General features: G+C 41.2%; 1 protein-coding gene across 5 annotated transcripts in view; it reads left to right on the plus strand.

The window, feature by feature from the left end:
• Nucleotides 1-25302, plus strand: part of bcar1 (BCAR1 scaffold protein, Cas family member) — a 105648-nt gene extending 80346 nt beyond the window's left edge. For 3 of the 5 annotated variants that reach the window (XM_051383153.1, XM_051383156.1, XM_051383155.1), the window contains 6 exons: nt 11635-11784; nt 18504-18599; nt 19547-19933; nt 20602-21483; nt 22613-22711; nt 23140-25302. In XM_051383153.1, coding sequence (XP_051239113.1) covers nt 11635-11784; nt 18504-18599; nt 19547-19933; nt 20602-21483; nt 22613-22711; nt 23140-23685 — 2160 coding nt within the window. In that variant the 3' untranslated portion in view covers nt 23686-25302. The remainder of the gene's footprint in view (nt 1-11634; nt 11785-18503; nt 18600-19546; nt 19934-20601; nt 21484-22612; nt 22712-23139) is intronic. The other 2 variants (XM_051383154.1, XM_051383157.1) reach the window with 2 other exon arrangements.
• Nucleotides 25303-25550: the final 248 nt, after the last annotated feature.

The following is a 25550-nucleotide window of genomic DNA, read 5'->3' on the forward strand; positions in this document are numbered from 1 at the left end:
CCCCCTACTAGCCAGTGACAACTCGGAAAGGGCCCTGTGACGTCAGCCGTCCCTCGGTGCCCCCTTCAGCTCGGGGCCCTAGGCAATTGCCGGGGTTGCCTGCCCCGTTGTGGCGTCTCTGGGTAATTATAATATCTTAAGCCTCTGCCTAGGTTTTCTGCCTTGCAAAATAAATTTGGAAAATGCCTTCTCTATGTCTAGGTTGATTTTCTTTGATAGATATAAGGGGAGCATTTGCAAAGGGTATAAGAGTCGAGGGAGCACATTCATCTTAATGAGACTGATTCGACCAAACAGGGAAAGGGTTAAGTTCTGCCATCGCTCCAGGTCTCTCTTGACTGAAGTACAGATTGGGGCAAAATGTAATTTGTCTGAGGACACTTTTATCCCCAAATAAGTAAAGCCAGATCTCGACCAAAGGGAAACTCTCCCGAACATCTGTAGCATTTAGGGCTCTCAGTGGCATAGCTTTAGATTTACTAAAATTTATTTTGTAGCCAGATATGTTACTAAACTTATTGAAAATATCCATAATTGCAGAAATGTATAGCTGAGGGTACAAGGCAATTTTGTGTTCAGTATGTTCTATTGTTATTCCCTTTATATTGATATGTAGTCGAATAGTTCCGGCTAATGGTTCCAATGCTAAGGCAAAGAGGAGCGGACTGAGAGGGCACCCCTGACGGACACCTCTTGCTATTGGAAAGCGCAGGGGATGAGGCGTTCACATACCCCGTTGAATTGAAGCCGGGCTTCCCTCATCCGGGCTGATAGGTCCTGGGAGATGTAAATCTTGCCGCCCTGATAGGTGATCTCACCTTTCTCTCGGACAGCAGCAAGGATCCGTTGTTTGTCACTAAAATTGTGCAACTTGCTAATAACGATTCAAATTTTTCTTCGGCGAGTCTAAGGCTCTGTGTGCCCGGTCAATTTGGTTGGTCTCCAGTTTCAGTGTGTCTGGAAGCCAGGTCCCAAAAAACCTGACAGCCTGGTTCCCCTCTACACCTTCCTTAAGTCCAATAATTCGTATGTTATCTCTGCGGCTCCTGTTCTCTCTGTCCTTGGCTCGGTCGGTTAAGATCTTCACTCGTTGTTCAAGTTCAGCTAGCTTGTTTTCCAGAGTGGTTGTGCGGTCCTCGCCATCAGATATACGGTTCTCAGGCTTCGTGCTGTCCTCGACGCGGCTGCTCAGCTTGTCCAGAATAGAGTGTAGTTCGGTTAACTTCTGCTCCATGAGAGCGCTAATCTTTTTAGTAACAGTTTTGGAAACTGTGTTAGCCACTTTTTCCTCAAACGACGTGCTGTCGCCATCATCCATGCTAGCCTCTGTGTTAGCTGCGAGCAACTTTTTTGCTTCTGGACGAGCTCTACGCGGTGCCTCTTGTGGATTAGTATTCCCTTTAGTGCCGGACATGTTTCCAGCAAATGTAGCCAAAATAATTGAGGTTTAGTCTGTCATAAATTAAATTTGTCAGCTGAGGAAGAGGGAGGTTGGCAAAAGCGATCCTCTCAGTCCAAATGCATCATGGGCCCCCAATGACGATTTCTTTATTGTTCAACAACACACACAGGACTTGAGGGGCAATTTTCTCAAATTTGTTTTTGACAGAGTCAATTTGGTGGGTCCCCATGAACATAGTAACACAACGATTTGTGTGTGTTGTGTGTGTGTGTGTGTGTGTGTGTGTGTGTCACAAGGTCAAGCAGTATTGTCAGCTGACACAGCTGTCATCAAAGGCATCAATGTGTTAGGAGGGGTGTGTCAGCGGCCACGTGTCACAGCAACTCCCAGCTCTTAACACACACACACATACACAGCAACAGCTGAAGACAATCTGTTGTGTGTGTGTGTGTGTGTGTGTGTGTGTGTGTGTGTGTGTGTTTGTGTGTGCCCTTTGGGGTCCATTTGATTACCTGCAGCGGACTCATTTTCTGCTCTGGTAGCGTGTAAAGAGCAAAGATGTGTGTTGTGTGATGAAATTGCATTTGTATTAAGGAACTGAAAAGTCAGGGGCATATTGGTGTACTGTTTTGAAGTGTGTGTGTGTGTGTGTGTGTGTGTGTGTGTGTGTGTGTGTGTGTTTGTGTGTATTTGTGTGTGGGCTCCATCTCGAGCCCTGTCATCATCTACACACACACACACAGCTACATTATATACTCCAGTTAGCGCTCTGAATAGGGCTTTGAATATAAAAGCATATTCCTTCCTTTTAAGTTGTATTCAGTTATTTTTAAACTTTTGTGTGTGTGGGTGTACACGTCTGTACATCTAGAATGCTATAGCTTACCATTTCTGTAAATATGTAAATCAGCAGCCATAATACAGTTAGCTGATTTCAGTGTAGAGGTGTTAAGACACTCAGTTTGAGGGTGGCACACTGACAGTGTGGTCATAGTGCTGAGTGTGTTACCACCTGTGTTAGACGCATCCAAGAGGGAACAGCTGGAGAACAGTCACACACACACTGTAAGGTGTTCTTATAAACTGCAATAAAATCAATGAGAATTAACTTGACATATAAATCAAACAGTCCCTAAAATATTGTATTGATTCCACAGGAGAAGTGCACCATAGGCATCTACAAATTATGTTGGTCTCACATCTGAATAAGAACATGAGCCACCTTCACGAAGGTTCTCAGAAGCCCATTTGTAAGTTAAGCACGTGTGATCTATAAATCTCAAATTAAATTAAATGATTATATATAAAAATTCAGAATTACTTCCCCTTATGTAATGCTTGCACAATGAGGGTTTAATCAGGAATAGCCATGGACCAAAAGACACAAATAATAGATGGTGGATAAACAGTGTTATGAGTCAGCGTTTAATAGGCCATTTATCTTATCCACCAATCAGCACTTACTTTAGTGAGAAATCTTAACATTTGAAAGTGTTTGCCTCTCATTCCCACGGTCTTGTAGCTAACCAATGAAGGCTGAGTGAGTTGAAGCAGCAAAATATAAACTTTGTCCAGAACACAGTTTATCTATATAGATTATATTAATGCCAAATTGACAAGAAGACAACATATGACGCCCTTTATCTTGTGTTTCTGTTGTTTTGTGTTTGTACAGACACATTAGGAATTGTTACAATGTGATATTTCTTAAAGGGAGTTTGGTGATATAGTTTCCCTGGAGACCACAGGGAGCTTTTCAAACTGCTGTGAAATTTTCTTAACGTTCTGTCACCACTACAGAAACATTAATGTATAATATGGGTGACTGTTACATTGTCAGTGCACTGCATTAGAGAACACATTTCATCCAGCACTTACAGCAAAGAAATATAAATAGCATTAAATATAAATACATATTATAATACAAAACCACATGGAATATGTTAAACAAGCAGATGATATTCAGTTTATATGTAAGGCTGCATTCTGCACCACGTGCTGAGATTAACTGGAGACTAATGAAGTCAACACGTCGGTCTGGCACACTCCCACACATATCAATATGCTCACACAGACACGCTCTTTTGTTTTGCTCCTCCAATCTCATTTCTTTGTCCTATTTGTTTCGTAGTCAGTCGTCACGATTAAAGTCTAAAAGGTCTGCTGTTTTACAATGAAAGAAAAATCAGTGCTTTGTGCTCACCAGAAAAAGTCTACTTTCAAGACCTGGTTTCACAAGTTCTGTTTAGATTTTAATCTTTCTACAACTTGTACCACCTCAGAAAATATCAGGCCAAGTACCACCATTATGATCGAGGTTAAAATACAGCAGTGTAGGTCGACCGTGTTCAGCTACAGACAGTTCACACAGAGGCAGCTTTATTCCTAATAAGATTAGTTATTGTTGACTGATGTATACATTACAGTATAGACACTCAGTCCTAAAGAAGTCTTTAGGCTGTTTTTTTTTTGCTAAAGAATTGCAGGAGAAATTTCATTTTTTCCATAATTCATCAAAAACAGAGGGCAACTTGTTAAGGTGAGAATAAAATTGATAGTTTGTTGACGTTTTGTGCAGGGAACTGTTATGATACAGAAAAGTTGCAGAGATTGGACAAAATTTCAAGGTCATGTGGAATTCACAAGATTTGGTTGGATTTGTGTTAATTGTTGTGATGGCAACAGCGCTACTTCCTGGAATTGCAGCACGGCTATCGTGATTATTATGACTGATATTGCGATATGATTTATGATAAGTGAGAATGATTATTTGTGCATCACAAAGTTCATTCTCACTGAAAAAAACTATCCAAATAATGATTATGTGACATTTGTTAAGGGTAAAATATTTGTAGTGCAGGGTATCTCTGCAGCACTCCAGTAGGTTATTATAATGCTGTTTGTCACACATTTTACATTTATCAAAATATTGCAGCTTCTGTGATTTGCATATTACAATTTTGATAATATTGCGATTAATTGTGCAGCCCTACTAAACATTACTGTCTACGGTCAGTCAGTGTAACTACCACTACTACTAACTACTACTGTCTAACTGTAGGTTAGTGTTGGACATAAATTATACTTTTTTTTATTCTATTGAACTTACAGGAATTTCATGATTCTTTTACTGTATGTGTGGGTACACAAAGAGAGAAAGGTGAGCTGGAGAAACCCAGTAAATGACAATACAGTCTGGTGCAGGGACGTTGTTGAATGTGACGTTCATAGCCTCCCACTGCTTTCTCACTCTTTGCTGAGTTTTCTCCTTGAATGTGTCAGGGTTGTGAAGATTGTTTCTCCACCAACGAACATCACAGTCGGGGGAAATGACACACACACACACACACACACACACACACACACACACACACACACACACACACACACAGAGAGAGAGCTTGCAAAGAGAGGATTGCAACAACAGTCAACCGTTCCTAATATGTGTTGTAGTTGTATCACCAAGAGAATGCATCATATGACATCCTGAAGAATAAATACTTTACAACTAATTATTTTTTCATCACCATAGTCCTACAGCCCCAAGCTGAGTCAGTCCATCTGGATTTTGCCATCATTGCCAGACAGCCAGTCTGAGCACGCACACATGGACAGAACACACACACACCAGCCATGCCATGTGGTGTTGGAATCCAGTTTAGTGGGGGGTAGAGTGTGTTGGTGCTCTCCTGCAGACATGTCTCCCCCTGCACTAATCTGTTAAGACCCCCGCACTGCCTCTGTGTGTGTGTGTGTGTGTGTGTGTGTGTGTGTGTGTGTGTGTGTGTGTGCGTGTGCGTGCGTGTTTGTGTGCGGGTGTGTGCGTGCATGTGTGTTGCCACATGCCCCACATAGCGGGCATGGTATTCACAGGCTGTGGCTCCAACTCTCTCTCATTCATTCTTTCTCCCTCTAGCTGCTCTCGCTTTGTTTCAACTTCTTTGTCTAGCAGGTTTGTGCTCATGACCAACAGTGTTACACCGACAGTCCTGTACTCCTTACAGCAGTTGGTAAAGTTAAAGCTGCAGTAGGTAATTTTTTTTTTTTTTTAAATCAAATAATCTGTGAAAAAATCAGGTTCCTCTGGTTCCTCCTAGTGTTCCTAATGGCAGAATGAAAATAACAATTCAATTCATTAGAATGAGTTGTTTTTATCTACGCCAGAGGTCGCCTTCCATGTAGTCGGCAAGATCATCAAATATACAACAAAATATTATGTTTGATTTAAAATGTGTCAAACTTGTTGTGATCTTACAATTTAAAAAAAAAAACAAGAATAAAATTTACTATGCAAGATACAATCCTGGACAGGTCGGCAGTCACACCAAATAAAAATCTAAGGCAGCATGATGTATATGCATATAATCGCTTCAAACAGCCCTGTATACACATACGCATGTTTATATAATGTATGCATTCAGTATGTTCCCCTGCACATACTGCTGTAATGTATATATTAGTATGCATAGACTATAGACTACATCTATACATGTATCTTTAAAATGAGATATATATATGATATATACAGTAAGTGTTCTTTCTCGTTTCTATTCATATTTATGTTCAAATGTATATTTATTTGCACATTTGTGTATATATCTATAATGTATATATATATATATATATATATATATATATCAGAATCTTTTAGTTGAATGTTATACCAAGTCTTATCCAAAGACACTATCCAAAACAAAAAAAGTCTTCACTGTCAGTACATAGAGATAGTAACACAACAAAAAATGCATAAACAAACAAACTTGTACATACAGAAAAGTACTAGTACATTCTTATGCAGTACTGTAAGTGTATGAGTAGTACACAGTAGTTTCTATCCGTTGAGAAAAGAAGCAGTTTGTATACATACACTCTCTAATGACCAGACTTCTGGGACAATGGAGGTCGTTGGTAAAGCCTCTCCACCCTGCCGACTGCATTGTGGATCTCTCTACTAAAACACAGAGCAGAGTGAGAGCACAGTATAGATTAGGATCTGAGGTCCACCAGCTTAGACAAACCACCCAACCCTCCTACTGTAATTAGGCCTCTCTCTATTTTTACCGCCGTCTCTCTTTGAACTTCACATCTGTGCTGTAGAGATTTATTTTTCTCTGCTGCAGCTTCACGTATAAAAAAGTCTATTTTTCTCTGTGTGGTTACAGTGATCATTTTGAAGGATTGGGCTTCATTTGAGAATGTGACCATGGCCTATATATATTTCATCCTGCCTTTTCTTTCTAGACCAAAGTAGAGCTTTGATTAGGCTCAAAAAATCTGACCCAAGCCCGACCTACGGCAGCAGTTTTTGGGCCCGGAATCAGAGAATCAGAGTTCTAGACCAAGCTCACACCTGGTTTCTGTGTCCTTTTGTCATAAAGCAGGAAACAAGAAAGAAAGAAAAGGAGTGGAAGATGGGGCGGTAGTGGCGTTGCTGCTGGGAAGGAGGGAGGGACATTGCTAGGAGCAAAGGTCATCTGTTGAACAATGACTTGACGTAATTGTACACAAGGAACAAAGAGTGAACATCACAGCTTGTGCCACACATGGCCCTCCGTCAGTGTGTGTGTGCACATTTGCATGTAGAGGAATTCTCCCTCATTGAACCCTCATAAATAAATGTGTGTCAAAGGCATTTTTATTGTCGGTAGGTCGGAGTAGCTGCAGCTTTTATGAGGCCACTGATTTATTTTGAGAACATGACACACAGAGGTTTTTCTTTGGTGGATATGTAGGTCAGTAAATCTGAAAGTATACAGCCATCCTCGGGCCAGAGTTCTGTGATGAGACATAAGGAACAGGGCTGTGCAGGGACCTGATACAGCTGCATGCTCGCTGCCATTCATTCCTGGTGAGTGATGGGAGAGCGGGTGTGTGTGTTGAGCCTGTCAGAGTATCAAGACAGTCAATTCAACACTGTAAAACCAGTTAATTTAACTCAAAAAAATGTTACAAACTGAAACTAACTAAATTTTGTAAGTAAAAGAAAAACTTTCTTGATAAAGTAGTTTTAGTCATTTTTTTGGTACTCGACATGTAAACTAAATACCTAGTAAAAAGTTACTAATGAGGAATGTTTCTTTAACTTACAAAACTAAGTTAGTGTTACTTAAAATTACAAGTAAAAGCAATTTTCTGAATTAAATTAACTTATCTGGTTTTACAGTGAAGGTATTTAAGAGGCAGTCCAACCAGAGGTAGACCTTTTCATTTTGACATTAAAAATTCTTGATCTATTATTACTCATCATTTTCATTTTATAATGGTAATGAGACATATAGACTACTTATAAACATTATATTTTAAAAAAACTTGATCATAATAACATTTAATATACAGAACTTACAGATTATACATTAATCAAGGCATGGAGAGAAAATTTGAACACCATCTGTGTGCTCACTTTTATCAACATTTATCAACCACATCACAATTGTTGGGCTTTATGAGGAAACAGCTGCCGTGACATTTTGTGATAGCTAAGCAGAGATATTATCATATATATTTATATATTATTCACAAAAACTAAAATAAAGTTATAAAATCATCTCCAAATCCCATCTAAAACAACATATTACTAGCCAATTGTATTTTAGATTACAATGCGCATGGAATAATGGAATTATCCATGACGACATTATATATCGGCCATCAGTCACCCTGCTCTCTAAATATCGGCATCTGCCATTGAAAAATACATATCGGTCAACCACTAGTAAAAATAACCACAAATTCACATGCTGAAGTTGACCAAGGCTGAAGTCATTGGAAGCCAGATGTGGATCCACTGACTGTGATCCTTTTTTTTTGGCTGTTCTGATGATGGAATGGAGGGGAGATATGGAATGTAAGTGCTGTTGGCAGTTAAAGAGAAACAAATCACAATGGAGACATGAAGCAGTCATGCTGTGATTATATTAAATTAGGTTATTAGTTAACAGTTAACACACTCACTCACTCACACACACACACACACACACACACACACACACACACACACACACACACACACACACACACACACACACACGTAGTCATAAAAAGAGTAGAACCCAGTAGTTGACCCATAGTTCTGATCTCCCAAAGGGATTAAAAGGCTCAGGAGGCTATTACTATTACTAGACCTTATACACACACATACACACACACACACACACACACACACACACACACACACACAAACAGATCACTCAGTGTTAGTGTGCAAGTTTGTGTCTATTCTCTAGGGTGGACACAGACAGGTAATCAATAACATGGGTTATTAATCTGACACAGCGCTGTGGATGCTTTGTGTGTGTGTGTGTGTGTGTGTGTGTGTGTGTGTGTGTGTGTGTGTGTGTGTGTGTGTGTCTCTCTCTCTCTGCAGGACGCATCTGGCACTTAGCCGAGTGTCGTCAATACTGTTGAAAGCTTTTTGACAATGAGGGGCTGTTTACATGAGTGTGTACGTGTGTGACCCACAGACTGAGAATTAGAGAGAAAACCCAGACAGAAATGTTAAATAAGGAATGTTTCTCAGCTTTTCAGGAGTGGGTTCTTTTGGTAATGGTGAAATTAGTCTTCTAGAATAAAATAATTGTTGTAATTCCCCCCCTGGGAAGGAATAGAGAGAATGTGTTTTGAGGCGTTTTAGCTGAAGGCAGAGGGAGAGTGGGGAGGCAGAGGCAGATTAGTACAGACAGGTTGTCAAATGGATGGTTTTATCATTTGTCTCTGTCTGTCTCACACACAGCGTACCTCTGACAGCTGGGGAGCTGAGCAAATATTATCAGAGAGCTTCCATTAATCAGGGCTGGAGCTGTGATTAAACAATGATTTGACTTGCAAACAGACAGACTGACACAGAATGTTAGGTCTGATACTGATGATCAGTATTTGGAATTAAACAATTATGTCTACAGATACACAGTATATTATAGCATACATTATAAAACACTATTATTCAATTAATTTAGTTATATATTTACATTTATGTAGCTCATATAATGAAATTTACGGAAGGTTTTTTGTGCCCTAGCTTGGTTTTTGTTGGACTACATTGCATGAACCAATGCCACATACCACAGAATTGACCATTAACCTAAGTCCCACTCCCTTTTTGCTCTGTGTTCCAATAATAGTTGAGCAAGCCTCCGTCAGAACCTTGGTCAACTTCCTCCTTTCCTGTACTTAGATATGCTATAATAGAGAAGGACAGAGACAGAGGAAGGTGCACAACAACTATACTAATAGAAATGACTGATGATGATGATGATGATGATGATAACATTATTAGGAATCACTCCATTAACTTTCATTGTTATGCAGATGATGCACTGTTATATCTATCGATCAAGCCCAATGAAATTAATCAATTATCTAAATTACAAACATGTCTTAAGGACATAAAATCCTGGATGAGCTGCAATTTTCTGATGTTAAACTCAGAAAAAAGCAAAATTCTTGTTCTTGGCCCCAAAAACCTTAGAGACTCAGTGTCTAAAGATATAGTTACTCTAGATGGCATTACCTTGGCCTCTAGCACCACTGTCAGGAATCTTGGAGTTATTTTTGATCACGATTTGTCATCTAATTCCCACATGAAGCAGACCTCTAGGACTGCCTTCTTTCATTTACGTAATATTACAAAAATTAGACACATCCTATCACAGACAGATGCAGAAAAACTAATCCATGCATTTGTTACTTCTAGGCTGGATTACTGCAACTCTTTATTATCAGGTTGCCCCAATAAGTCCATTAAAACGCTCCAATTAATTCAGAACGCTGCAGCACGAGTACTGACAGGAACTAGAAAAAGAGATCACATCTCTCCTGTACTAGCTTCTCTGCACTGGCTCCCTGTAAAATGTAGAATAGAATTTAAAATCCTCCTCCTCACCTATAAAGCTCTTCATGGTCAGGCCCCTTCATATCTTAAAGAGCTCATAGTACCCTATTACCCCTCTAGAACACTACGTTCTCTGAATGCTGGGCTACTTGTGGTTCCTATAGTCTCTAAAAGTAGAACAGGAGCCAGAGCCTTCAGTTACCAAGCTCCTCTCCTGTGGAACCAGCTTCCAGTTGTGGTTCGGGAGGCAGACACCCTCTCCACATTCCAGTAGGGCTGCTCGATTATGGAAAAAATCATAATCACGATTATTTGGGTCAAAATTGAAATCACGATTATTCAAACGATTATTTTTTTAAACTTCAGAAACATGCTGCATTTAGTGGACATTTGTCAAAAACACTTTGCCAGGAAGTCCTCAGTTACACTTTCCTTTCCCCATAAACATTTGTAAGTCTCTGCGTTACCTGTTCAAACGAAAACAACGTGACAGGAAAAGACTGCAACTAGTGTCGCGACCACCGGCGCAAGTATAAATAGTTAAGGCGCTCCCGTGACTTCACATTGTCGCGCGACAGGTCGGGAACGGCGAGTATACCGAGCACATGACGCATGTGCAGTGCATGCTGTGGGGGAGGGACGGAAATATGCATGCGCGAAATACGCAGCCCCTGAATTGGGACACAGCTTTTTTCGTTTCACAACAGAAAAAAAAAATCGTTTCCCCTCGATTTTATTAGTTTTGAGATCGTTTGGCCCCAAAATCGTAATCATGACAAAATTTCGAATAATTGAGCAGCCTTACATTCCAGGACATGGCAATGTTATGGAAATGACAGGGAAAGGTAAGAAGAGAGGATGATGAAAGGAGTGAGCTAGCTGAAGTAGCTAAGTCTGTTGTATGTGTTGTATACCACAGCTGTTGTGTTTTCCCAGGCTGGCTGGTTGACTCTACACTCAAACCAGATAATACTCAGTTTAAAGAGGCACACAATAGGGCAGCCTGGTTCCCACGACAACTATGACAGGACCCCTGCTTTGTTTTTACTGCCTGTGTGTGTCAAGCTTTTTTTGTTTTAATGAGACTGAACAAACTTAAGTCTCTGTTCATTTAGTGTGAAGAAGCAATAAATTCTCATTCAAAGTGAAGAAGCCTTTTAGTTTTAGGCTGTTGTGACTGGGTGGTGCATTGTGACCTTTGCAGGTTGCAATAGTCACATTAACACAGGTTTAACGCCTTTTTTCAGAGAAAGATTAGGAGTTTAATCTTGTGTTTTCTGTTCATAAATGTCAGTGTTTTTTCTCTTTGTAACAACCCTTGGTAGGGTTGATATACACCCTCATACCTTCAGGCTGACTGATTGACTCTCACCTGCCTCTCCTCTCTCTGTGTGTCTATGTCCAGGTGGTAGTTCCTACTCGGATTGGACAGGTGTATGTGTACGACACAGTGAAACTAGAGCAGGATGAGTACGACGTCCCACCCAGACATCAGCCTCCGACCCAGCAGGACATATATGACGTGCCGCCCACTCGCCAGCAGTACAACACACAGGTCAGATTGCTCTGTGTGTGTGAGAGAGAGACAGAGTGTGTGATTCTTCTGGACTGGGTGTGTATCCATCTGACAGGATGGATAGGATTCAGTGTGATTAATCACATATCTGTTGTATAATCTATCAGTGCCACATAAAGACAGTTTGGTGCACAAAAAATGGATTAATGTTGCTTTCACAGTATTTCATGATTACTTTGGTTCAGTTTTCACAGTGTTTCTGTATTTAAAAAAACCCACATGATTATCTAAATTCTTAAAGCCTCCCTCCAGTCAGAAATCAGTGTTTCTTCTTGTTCATGCAGTGTGATGTTTGAATGCTGTCTGTGCAGAGTTTTCACATTCTTCTGCTAAAAGTGGAATGTTTCTCTGTGCTCATTGAAAAGCTAATTTTAAGGAGCATTATTACCAGCCTGATTTGTGACATCACAAAAAATTTGGAAGTCAAGTGAAGTAGGAGACATCTTGTGTCCAGCAGGAAAACTTGATGAACATAATTTGCATATTCAAAGATATAGTGAAAGTTTCAGCAAATATGACAAAAATATATTTTTATAAAAAAGTTACCTACTGCAGCTTTAATCCATGTCTGGAGCGGATTTTTCCTGTAGTGTTGTGGCTATTCTTAGCAGTAATGCAGCTGCTGCAGTGTGTATGTGGATGTTGTGACAGTAGCCCTGTGTTGTAAAGCTGTAAATGTGTTAGTGATTGTATGAGAGAGGTTATGTACACTTCAGAGGATTGTAATCTTGTCCATCAACATGTCTTGTACAACACACACACCACACACACACACACACACACACACACACACACACACACACACACACACACACACACACAGGTACTGTCTGGCACCAAGTAGCCTCTCTGTCTGCTGAATATTAATATTTGATGTGATGTAACAATCAACCTCTCCCTCTCTAAATATTAGATCTATCTTTAGTGACAGTCATTCATACCCAACAGGCTGGCGTGATGTGCAACTGTGTGTGTAGGGTGTGTGTGTGTGTGTGTGTGTGTGTGTGTGTGATATACGAGACACTTGGACTATCCCGTGGCAACAAGAAGACTCAGCTGTATTTTTCCGCTGCAGAGAATTGATGTGTTTGTGTACTGTAAGCATGTGTGTGTGCCTTTCCATTGAATGCCACATACACACAGGTCAGTTTGTTCCTGAGTAATTCCACACATACTGTTCACAATGTTTTCTGCTTAATAAGCAGGCACCATGTGCACACCTACACACACACACAAAATGTACAAAGAATAGAATCTTGATGCTGACGAGCTAAAAGAGAAAGGTCACTCACGTACAACCACAGCAAAATGAGAGCTGGAGTCCCAGGAGGAGGAAGAGGAGGAGAAAATGAGCTGTAGGAGGGAGGAGGGGAGGAGCACAGAGAGGATGGAGTATGAAGAAAAACAAGATGACAATAAATGATGAGAAAAATGAAGGCTGGGAAGATGAGGAAGAGCAGGAAGAAGATGTGTTGCTGCAATAACAGGTGTAGCTGCTGGGCTTTTTTTTTTTGAAGTGGGCAATCAAAAAAGTGAAGAATGAAGGTGCCGCGACACAAGGCACTTCATCAAAATGTCTGCTGTGTGGGAGACGGCTCATGGTAGATGGCTCTGACCGTTACAAGTACTCACACACTCACACACACACTCAGAGTACAGCTGTAGGGTACAGAGCTGTTTCATAACGCAGTGTATCACACTCACTGTACGTCTGTGCAGAAATGTTTGCACTGGAACATCAGCACTGAATGATGAGTTTACAGTAATCCTCTATCTGTCCAACTGTGCAGGTGTAATGGTGTACAAGCTGTTCTCTGTCATACACCTCCCCCTAAAAACGGTGTATTACTGTGTTTACCTTCTTGCCAGCTTGCCACTATAATATTGTAATCAAGGTAGTTGCCATGTAATTAAAACCTTGGGAGAATTTTGTGGGGGGGAAAAAAAAAAAAAAGAATTGGAATTCATTTGATGTTGTACCCATGTTGTACCCTGCATTCTGGTGGTTTGTGGGGAGACCCAAAGCCGCTGATAGGGGCAGCCTACTGGAGATGGACAATATTGGTTACATTCTGAGAAGCAGACATAGCTGAAGGTCCACCCCCAGGAAATTAAGTAGATGTGATTTCCTGCATTCTAGTGGATTTTTGGGTGGTCTGCTAAAGATATGCACTACCTGAACTTATTCTGATTCATGTTCGGCATCATGACTCGTAGGGCTTTCTAGACTTGAGCTGAACATTCAACCAGAAAACTATTGTTGTGCCTAAATGACTGCCTGTATCACAATAAAGCCTTATTCATAGACCAGTGTTTAAGATTGGACCTAGGTACCTGTAGGTTGATTGATATTTTGATTAGAATGGTGTTAAACTGTGCGTAAATAAACAATGCAATGAGCTGATATTTTGAGCATGCAGTATACCACCAGGTTAACAAGGTGCTCTCCTGCTGCTTGTTATGACAGCTTTCACCACACTAAATCATGTTCACACGCACAAACACAAACAAATAACTTATATCAAGATTTAAAGTTTAAGTGAGTGAGTACTCAATTGGACGACATTTCATTGTTACATACCTAGTCCCAGCTCAGATCAAGGACAACATTTTGATTTCAGAGGTGGGGGGGACACAAGTATTTTTTTTTTTTTTAACTTATTTTTTTGGCCTTTTGATGGCTTTATTTATAGAGACAGCTGTGGGGAGACAGTGATGGTGGGTGGAGAGGGAGGGGAAGCCACGCAGCAAAGGGCAGCAGGTCGGATTTGAGCTCGAGCCGCTGCAGCGACTACCGTATATGGGTCGCCAGCTCTACCGACTGAGCTAACCGGCGGGCGCCCTGTCACACAATAGTAGTTCTTCTAGTTTTCTGTTGTTACTGTTACGTTTACTGTTCCCTTTTTGGTTTGACTGGTTGTAAAGCATGTAAATGTAAATATAGAAAAAACATTCTGGACACACGCACGCACATACACACATGGACACCGATTCAAACGTTAATGTAAATGAAACCTCTGATGTTACCTGGGCAACTCCAGCAGACCGGTGTGCAAGCAAGATGGAGTGACAGCGGGAACGGCCAATCACACAAGAAACGGCAGAGCCAATCGAGGAGCTTGTGGGCGGGTCTAAACTAAGGGTAACAGGCTTCAGCTGGAGCGGCCGTTTTCCTCTTGGTCCTAGTGCTTGACGAGTCTCTGTTTACTATAGCGTAACATTGTTTTTGGACGGTACAAACTGCAGGGGACCGAAACGGCCCAACATCGGATTTTTTTAGTGTGAGAAATTGGATGTGTGGCGTGAGTGCGTGTGAAAACAGGCAAATGCGTGAGTCAAACGGTGAAAGCGTGAGAGTTGGCAGCTCTGGAACTTCCGTTCTCTACTGTAATTGAACCCCCTTGACCAACCCTGCCCCATTTTTCTTTGGTCCTGACCGCTGTGAGCATGCTCAGACGATGCATCTGTCAGGCAGCCAATACCACACAACTGACCTCTGTGCAAAAGGGCGGGCGTTCAGTGCTCATGTGGATAAAAGCTTTGGAATCTCAGCCTGAGGAAGACTCGCCATGGCCATACTTAAAAAAAAATAAAGTGGCATCTAGCGGTGAAGTTGCAGATCACAACTCCATTGCTTCCTCCCCTTCCAAAAACAAAAAGGTGAAACAACAGTGGCTGTAAAAAGCACGAATGCCCCTATTTAGAGCCAGCGTTTTGGTTTGTCCCTTCTGAGCTACTGTAGAACATTCAACATGGTGGCCTCCGTGGAAGGCGACCCACTCCCTCTGTAGATACAAACAGCTCATTCTAAGCTAACAAAAACACAACGATTCTTATATCCAGGTGATGATACAGTAATGAAAACATAGCTTTGAATATTATATTCCATTTCTGAATAATAGATCCTCCTCAATGTTACATACTGGACCTTTAGACTAATACATAAATACATGACTGACTAGCTCCACCTACAAAACCTACATATCTACTTGTGTGCTTTGTTTATGTATGACCTGAGAATAAGTGGGCATTTTTTGCTGATGTGACTTTTTGTGTTATATTTTGTTATAATTTTCTATCACATGTACATTGTCAATTTGATCACGTCAAGTACTTATAACTACAGTAGCTTTAGTTAACTAAACTCGATTTCTCCCTAGGGTAGCTTTGCTGTAGTTCAACACTGTGCATGGATACAAATCTTATATCACAGTATTTCTTTTGTATCATACTGTAATATTAATATATATATTAATTACACTGAACTGAATTTAATTGAATTGAATATATAGTATATTAAAATTGAGAAAACTGTTAAATAAATCAATGTATTGGTTGAACTCAACCTTTCTTTCATATTCAAATTATTTTTCCTGGCATGACCACAATTAGGTATAATATATATACTATACTATATACAGTGTATGTATATGTGCTAAGATGAGATATAATTAATGTATTGTTATTTTTATTGTTGTTGATAATATTGCCTGGGTCCGATTCCAACACTTCGTTGCTTGTATTATAAATAGCCAACTATATGAGGAAAGTAGTGGTGGATGAGTGGGCTAAGCACAGGACTTGTATCTGATTAAGACTGGGATTTTCCCAGTCAGACTTTTTATACTTTGTTGCCTTATAATTCATGTTATTTATTATTATCTTTAGTTTTCAGTCGCACTTTGGTTAGGTTTATCCAACAAAACTACTTGGTTAGGTTTAGGAAAATATCATGCTTTGGATTAAAATAGACGCTTTTACAACATTAACTACTTGTTAGAAAAGCTTTCTGGCAGAAACTTGTGTAAGCATGGGCCCCTGGCCAATCCTAGCGACTGCAGGCTGGTTTGAGATTTGAGAAGCAGTGGAATCCATAATAATGCGACAGGAGCAGGTAGTCTTACAGTATGTGTGGGACAAAAAGAGGACTTGGCTGAAGGACATGAATGATTGAGGGACAGTGTTAGATGGTCATGTGACCAAGACCACACTGGTTCTGATTACTGGGATGGCTCTTCACTTCCATTTCTCCACCTCTGCCTTTTCTGTAGCAACAGTAGCAACAACTACACTAATAGTAGTGACTGATGATGATGAAAATTTACGTAATATTACAAAAATTAGACACATCCTGTCACAGACGTATGCAGAAAAACTAATCCATGCATTTGTTACTTCAAGGCTGGATTACTGCAACTCTTTGTTATCAGGTTGCCCCAATAAGTCCATTAAAACGCTCCAATTAATTCAGAACGCTGCAGCACGAGTACTGACAGGAACTAGGAAAAGAGATCACATCTCTCCTGTACTAGCTTCTCTGCACTGGCTCCCTGTAAAATGTAGAATAGAATTTAAAATCCTCCTCCTCACCTATAAAGCTCTTCATGGTCAGGCCCCTTCATATCTTAAAGAGTTCATAGTACCCTATAACCCCTCTAGAACACTGCATTCTCTGAATGCTGGGCTACTTGTGGTTCCTATACCCTCTCCACATGATCTCATCCAGGATTTTATGTCCTTAAGACATGTTTGTTATTTAGATAATTGAGTAATTTCATCGGGCTTGATCGATAGATATAACTGTGTATCATCTGCATAGCAATGAAAGTTAATGGAGTGATTCCTAATAATGTTGCCTAAAGGAAGCATATATAAAGTAAACAGTATTGGTCCAAGTACAGAACCTTGTGGAACTCCATGAATAACTGTAGTATTTATGGAAGATTCGTTAACGTGTACAAACTGAGAACGATCTGATAAGTATGACCTAAACCAGCTTAGTGCGGTTCCTTTAATGCCAATTTGATGCTCAAGTCTTTTTAAAATAATATCATGGTCAATGGTGTCAAATGCAGCTAATCTAATATAATACAAGTACAGAGACAAGTCCATTGTCAGAAGCAATCAAAGGTCATTATTAACTTTAACCAGAGCTGTCTTTGTGCTGTGATGAACTCTAAATCCTGACTGAAAATCCTCAAATAAGCTGTTGCTATGTAGAAAGTCACACAACTATTTGGTGACTACTTTCTCCAGAATCTTAGAGAGTAAGGGGAGGTTAGAAATCGGTCTATAGTTGCCTAAAACCCCTGGGTCAAGAGTGGGCTTTTTAAGAAGGGGTTTAATTACAGCTACTTTAAAGGACTGTGGTACATATCCTGACAATAAGGAAAGATTAATCATATCTAGTAAACAGTGCCAATTAAGGGTACAACTTCTTTAAGCAGCCTACCAGTGTATATCCACTGAGAATGGACATCTTGTGTCCAGCAGGAAAACTTTAGAAATGAACAACTTTTGCATATTCACAGATTCTGAAATTCTTAATGACGTAGAAGATTACTTTTTAAGTATTTCACATGGAAATTATACTTTTTGCATAAAAACATATCAGACACATTTTTGTTCCTAGCAGACTATTTGTATTTGTGTCCTAATACATGACTGGAGAGGATCTTTATGTAACTTTCTGAACCCTACAGAGCCCTTTATCCTTCACAGACAGGTGGACTTCATAACAACTACTAATTAAATCTGAGTCTAGTATAAGATATGGGCCTATATGTTGTGTGTATGGCACTTCATTGCACGGACAGATGTTTGTTTGTGTGTGTGTGTGTGTGTGTGTGTGTGTGTCTGTCCAATGTGATGTGTGTTAATAACATGTTATTTATCTCTGTCTATTGCTCTGTGTTCAGGTGTATGACACCCCTCCCATGGTGGTGAAGGGCCCCTCCAGTGGTCAAGATATATATGACACCCCAGCAAGTGCAGACAAGAATACACAGCAGACGGTAAGGCTTTGGATTTGGGAGTTCCAGTGCTTTTATCTATTTCAACAATCTTGTTGAAATAGATAACTGCTAGATACTGGCAATCTGAAGATTGTGTTGGTAATCTTTAGTTGGTTTGGTTTATTGTGAACATTCTTTTGAACATATAGCTGTAAAATGCAACATATCGGACTTTCAGGGACAGAACTATAAAGACTTATTTCCATTGTAGACAACTACAAAAAAAGAGAAATTTCCTAATATCAGAAAAAAAACCTGAAAATCCCATATCACATCACATCATTGAATCAAATATGAAAAAATGTGTGCTCTTATTTAACAAATGCAGTAAGGCACAGGGCATTTATCAGGTTGTTTCACGCATGTATAGCAAAATGTTACATTAACAGCAAAACACTGCACCAAAATATCATCACAAAGATGACCTAATGGTATTCACATCAGCCTCAGTGGATTTTGGTCATTAACCAAAATATTAGATAATCAAATCATGTGTGCACCTCATATCACCAGACAGCCGCCCACCTAGAGCCGGGGTCTGCTCAAGGTTTCTGCCTCTTAAAAGGACATTTTGTTATGAATTGGCGCTATACAAAATAAATGTAATTGAATATGATTATATGAACAGAAATGACAGAATAAAGCCAGTTTAATAGTGTGATTACGACCGATCAGGTTTAAATAACAGCAAAGAGATAGCTATCAGTAAACAATAAGCTGAAATTGTTTCAGAAATTATAGGTGTGTTGATCTGTCAGATAAGATAAGATAATATAGACTTAATTGATCCCACACTAGGGAAATTCACACGTTACATTGCTATGTCAGGGAAGACTTGGAAACTAAAACTGTGGATTTGTAACTGTAACTATGCTGTAAACACACAGCATACAGTACAAACAATAAAATAAAACACTTTGTCATAGAGGATATTTCTCTCTCTTCAGGTCTATGACTTCCCTCCGTCTGTCAGTAAAGACGTCCCTGATGCTCAGCCAATCAGAGAGGAGACCTATGATGTACCGCCCCACTTTGCCAAACTCAAGCCACAAGTCCCTGTCCCTCCTGCCCAGTACCTGCACAACAATCTCAACGATGATGACGAGCCGCCCATTCCGGAGGACGTGTATGACGTCCCACCCCCTATCCTGACCGACAAGCATTATCACGGAGACAGGGCCGGGGTCAGTCAGGACCCCCAGGAGATCTATGACATCCCGGCGAGCCTGCGGACCGGAGGTCACCCCGCCCAGGATGTCTATGACTTCCCTCGGGAACGGGAAGAGAAAGGAGGAGAAAGGAGAGACCACTATGTCTACGATGTCCCACCACAGGTAGGACAGTTAAAGGGGAAGTCCACATTCTAGGGAATATTCAGATGTTATGTTTCATCTCTGTGCATCCAGTGTAAAGACAGGTCTACTTTTAGTCTAGTTGTAATTACAGACCGACTCACTGTCTTTACTGCAGCTATCCGTTCTCTACTGTCTGGGTTTAATTTGAGACAAGAACAAGGGCTTTACTGTTGATATGATAATGTAACAATAATGTTTGCTTACCTTTTTTATGTTGTGAAGTGTCTGGTGTGCAGACTTTGCTTTAAAAATAGTACAGTATCGTTCATTTATCTCTTCAATCTTGTCCCTTTCATTAAGTTGTTGATTCTTGACAAAAATTTAACTCATTTCCAAAGTTGCTTTTTATTTAGGTTTTGTCTTGTTTTCATCTAAGGTCATTAACAAATACTTTATATCATAGATTTTATTGATGAAATGAACACTGCTAGTTTAGCACAGGAAGGACGAGGAAGGAAGAGACATGTTGAAAGTGCTACCAAGGCCAGACATATACTTGCTTTTAACTACGCGTTCGCATGATGGCTGCCTCGTATATTGTGTTTGTTCGGACCTCAGAAACAAGTATATCTTGTATCTGTGTATCAAGTGCATCCTGCCTTCATTCAGACAGACAGTCTCTTTTAATGATCATATGTGTGTTCCAGGTCGTGCGCGATGCCCAGTCCACCAGTGAGGAGCTGACCATGTCCTTTAAGCGGCTGTCTGCCTCGAGCACAGGAAGCACACGAAGCAACCACTCCGCTTCATCCTTAGACATGGTCCCTGTCCGCGACACCCCCTCTTCCTCCTCACTTCCGGCTTCTGGCTCCATTCCAGGGAAGCCCCTCATCTTGGACCTGGAGCAGGCCATGGAGCGTCTGTCTCGCTTGCAGCAAGCGGTTGAGTCCAGCGTTTCCCTCATGATGTCCTTCATCACAGGCAACTGGAGAAGCCCCGCCCACCTGGAAGGGAACCTCGCGGCAATACATCAAGCTGCTGACCGGGTGCGCGCCACTGTCCGAGACTTCCTAGAATTTGCCCGGGGCGCTGTGGCGAACGCTGCCCAGGCCACGGACCGCTCTCTGCAAACCAAACTGGGCCGTCAGGTGGGGAAGATGGAGGAGGTGTTCCAGAGCTTGATTCGACACAGTCAGAGCTTAGATGCTGTTTCCTGGTCGCATTCGGCGCTCACGGCACCGCCACCGGGAGGGGATGACTTAGATCGACTAATCATGACAGCACGAGGCATCCCCGACGACGCCAAGCAGCTTGCATCCTTTCTACACGGTAACGCCTCCCTGCTCTTCAAACGGACCAACCGGCAGCAGCAGCAGCTGCCGCTTCCTCCGATCCCAGGGGAGATCAGTGGTCACATGACAGGATCAGGAAGTGGAAGCTATCAAGGAGGGGAGAAGGTAAACATTCAGTCGCGGCCCCTCCCCTCCCCGCCAAAGTTTACAGCTGCAGAGGAAGAGGAAGGTGAGGACAGGCCGTATGAGACCACAGAGGAAGGCTGGATGGAGGATTACGACTACGTACATTTACAGGTACATCACACACACACACACACACACACACACACACACACACACACACATTTTTTATATAGGTATTAGGCCATTTCATTGACTCACAAGTTAATAAGAAACCCTGTGGCTGTGTTTTACCATTATGGAACCACACCTAATGCTGGAGGTGGTGTGTTGAGGAGCAGTGTGAACTAAATGAATTGTTTCTGCCACTGACAGGCTCAGATTGTTATTCTAAGAGTCTGACAGCATTATGGAAAGGATCCCTACAGAGCTAGACCTTTAGTTTAACCAGAAACAGCAGTAATATCACCATCACTCTCCACCAGACTCCATAGAGAAAAACTGTAATTTTACCTCACATATCATCGTAACATCATAACTTCATTCAAAGTGGACAGAAACAAAATAAAACTCACCATAACCACCTTTGTGAGTCTTTCCACTGTTCCAACAATCACAATCTCTGATTTGGAGGAAATAAATCCTTAATTCACAGACATAGACAATACAAACAGCAGTTTCAGTCACTCTACTCAGCTGCACACGGAGTAGACTGGATATGAAGAAGATATATACTTTATTAATCCCCTATTGGGGAAATATTTTTTTAATTCTTACACACACAGGCTGAAATGCACTTGTGGACATGCAAACAGGGAGAGAGATGGTGGAGTGATGGGCTCGCCACGTTAGCGGCGCCAATGAGCAGTTTCTTGGGGTTAATGCGATAACAGCTCAGACAGAGGGAAACAGTATTGGGGAAAAGCATAGTGTCATTACAAATTGTTTCAATAAACTATAAGAACTGCACCCTAAATGAATGAATTCAGCTCACTGTGTGAGGCCTGTGTGTATGTGGGAACATGGCAGAGGGAAACACTCAATTTGGAAAATGTTTGGGTAAGATACATATACACACACCTACAGTATACGTGGGCCTGTGAAGAGTCAGCACCCTTTTTAACAAAAAGTCTGAGCAAGAAATGTGTGTTGTTGTAGTTCCTGTTGGTCACCGCTAGGGGGAGAGAAAAGCCGTCTATTACTTGTGATTTTCCTACTGATCCACACACAGATGTTTGCTGTTAAACAAATAATTTAAGTGAGTGCACATGGTGTAACAACTGTGTGTGTGTTGATCTGTCAGGGAAAGGAAGAGTTTGAGAAGAACCAAAGACAGCTGCTGGAGAAAGGCAACATCATCAGACACAAGACACAACTGGAACACCAACAGGTACCTAGAACCGTAGGTTGTTCTGTTTTTCTGAATTAAAGATATTCCTCCAGCACATTCTCCATGCCAGGACCAGCTCTCAACCCCCCTTAAACCTAACCCAAATCCTGTATTCACCCTCCAGCTGATTCAGGCGGGGTACTGGTGAAATTAGTTTTTGGCTGACAGTGGACTATAATTGACCAAATTAAAAAATGATTGACAGTTACCCCGCTCTTTCAAAGTCTCCAGTCTGCAGAGATACCCTTCTCTAACCAGAGAAAAGCAGCCAATCCAGACATTTCATAAGCTGGAAGCAGAGAATGTTAACAGATTTGAATGATAATGACTTAAAACCATTAATCGATCGTAAATTGTTGCAGATAATTTTTTTGTCTACAATGACTCTACAACAGCTCTACAATGATTTAAAAGTGTCATTGCTCTTCCTTTTCTTCCAGATTAAACAGTTTGAGCGGCTAGAGCAGGAAGTCAGCCGGCCAATCAACAATGACATGACGGGCTGGGTCCCGTCCCCACACCACCCTCTGGCCAACCAGCTGGCCCAGAATGGCTCTGGAGGCCCCTCCTCCTCCAAACTGTGCCATGGGGACCGGCAGCTCCTCCTCTTCTACCAGGAGCAATGTGAGCAGAACGTCACAACTGTGACCAACGCCATCGACGCCTTCTTCACCTCTGTCAACTCCAACCAGCCCCCCAAGATCTTTGTGGCGCACAGCAAGTTTGTCATCCTCAGCGCGCATAAGTTGGTATTCATTGGCGACACGCTGTCTCGCCAGGCCAAGTCCCCTGACGTGAGGGCCCGGGTGGCCCAGAGCAGCAACACCCTCTGCGAAAAACTCAAAGACATCGTGATCAGTACAAAGACAGCGGCGCTTCAGTATCCGTCCCCTGGAGCTGTCAGAGAGATGACTGAGAGGGTGAGAGAGCTGGCAGGGTGCACGCAGCAGTTCAGGATGGTGTTGGGGCAGCTGCTGGTGATGTAGGGGGGTGAGGGGGGAGGAAGAAAACAAACCAAACAGTGACACAAACTGAGAAGTCCCAGGAACACGGGGCAGTAAATCCTCTCTGTAACAAGGGGCAGACGAACCTGTACGCCCTGCAGAATGCTGCAGGAAACCCTGTACACCCTTCCAGTGTGAGGTTGGAGGCCCTGCATGCCTTGACAGGGTGAGGCTTTCCATTCCCTTGCGCTCCTGATATGTAGCATGGGAAACCCTGTGCAGTGGCCCTGGATCCTGGGGGTCTAGGACCCTGTCTTGGAATGGGGAAGCTGACCTCACATCCATCCTCTGCTCCCTCCCTACCTCGCCTTTCACCAGGACCATTCCTCTATTTCTCTGTGCGCTTTTTATTCTAGACAAGCTAAAAGGAACATTCATCTTCAGTGGGCTGGGCCAATGGTTGTAAAATAATCATTGTAAATATTTAAGTTACCTATTTAGTCAGAAAACCAGAAAAAAGACTTGAGAACTTCCAGTATATAAATATAAATATATGGTCTTTTTTTTTGAAGAAGAAGAAGAAGAAGAAGAAGAAGAAGAAAGAAACTATGAAAACATAAGTGTAGTTTTTAGACAATATCAATAATTGACCCTTCCTGATTCCCACTCCTTTTTGCTCTGCGGAGCAAACATCGGTCAGAACCTCAACTTCATCATTTCCTGTACTTAGGCTATGTGCTAGGCTAATCTAAGTTAAAAAGACAACCTCATTTTGAAGATGCTTAAAAGATAAAAGTGACATACAGAAGAGTCATAGAGTTTACATCAATTGTTAATTAGCTTGTTAGCTACTCTTGGTAACATAGCTAATTAAAGATGTCAATATATATGATTATTAGCTAGCTAGTTACATCTGATAGCTAATGTTCACAAAAAGCTAGCTAGTTAATTGACAAATGAATTGATGTACATTAACTATCTTTTATCTTTCAACCATCAGGTGTGGTTGTCTTTTCAACATAGATTAGCCTAGCATATAGCATATCTAAGTACAGGAAAGGAGGAAGTTGATCGAGGTTCTGACTGAGGATTGCTCAACTGTTATTGGAGCACAGAGCAAAAAGGGGCGGGACTTAGAAAGGTGTCAGTTGTTATTATTATTGCTATACCGTATAATTATGGCTCTGATTCTTGATCCTTGTATCATTATTGTTATGGATGTGTAAATTCCAGATGATATGTATGACTGTATGTTGTAGTACTTCTCTGCTCCTCTCCATCCCTGACAAAGGCACACTTTCCCAAAAAAAAACAAAAAAAAAACACTGGAGCACACACCCATCTTTAAACTTCAATGACAAACTGACAGTTCTACATGTTGCCCTGTTGCCTCTGTGTTGGAGCGGTGCGTTACGGCCTGTGGCTCAACACGTTGAACCACACTGATTTCAATCCACCAGTGCAGGCAGCACTGCTGCCAAAAGATGTCCACCTGACTGAACAGTTAAAGTTATTAAAGATGATCTCAGTGCCATCTCAGTTGCTTTTTTTGGAAAACTATGCGTAGGTTGTTTTGTAAGACGCATGTTTTAGAGAAAAGGAGTGTAAAAGGTTAAAAACCACAAATGAAATTAAACCTGCTTTTCCTCTTTTCTCTGACACAGTGTTTTTTTTTTTTTATGGTGTTTTTTTTCAATATTCATGATGTGAAAAGTCAGTCTGCACAGGTATCTGTGTATCACCCTAATTTCCTAACCTTGTGCCAGTGATTATCTCAACATAGCGAGAAACCTAAGTCTCACTGCTAGGAAGCTTTTAAGTTGTTATCTGATTTATATTGCAAAGAGAAGGAAAAGAAGAAGCAAACTCACGGAATTAAAAAATATGACCCAACTTATTTTATTGTG

Source organism: Dicentrarchus labrax, unplaced genomic scaffold (genome assembly GCF_905237075.1).
Source record: "Dicentrarchus labrax unplaced genomic scaffold, dlabrax2021, whole genome shotgun sequence".
NCBI lineage: Eukaryota > Metazoa > Chordata > Actinopteri > Moronidae > Dicentrarchus > Dicentrarchus labrax.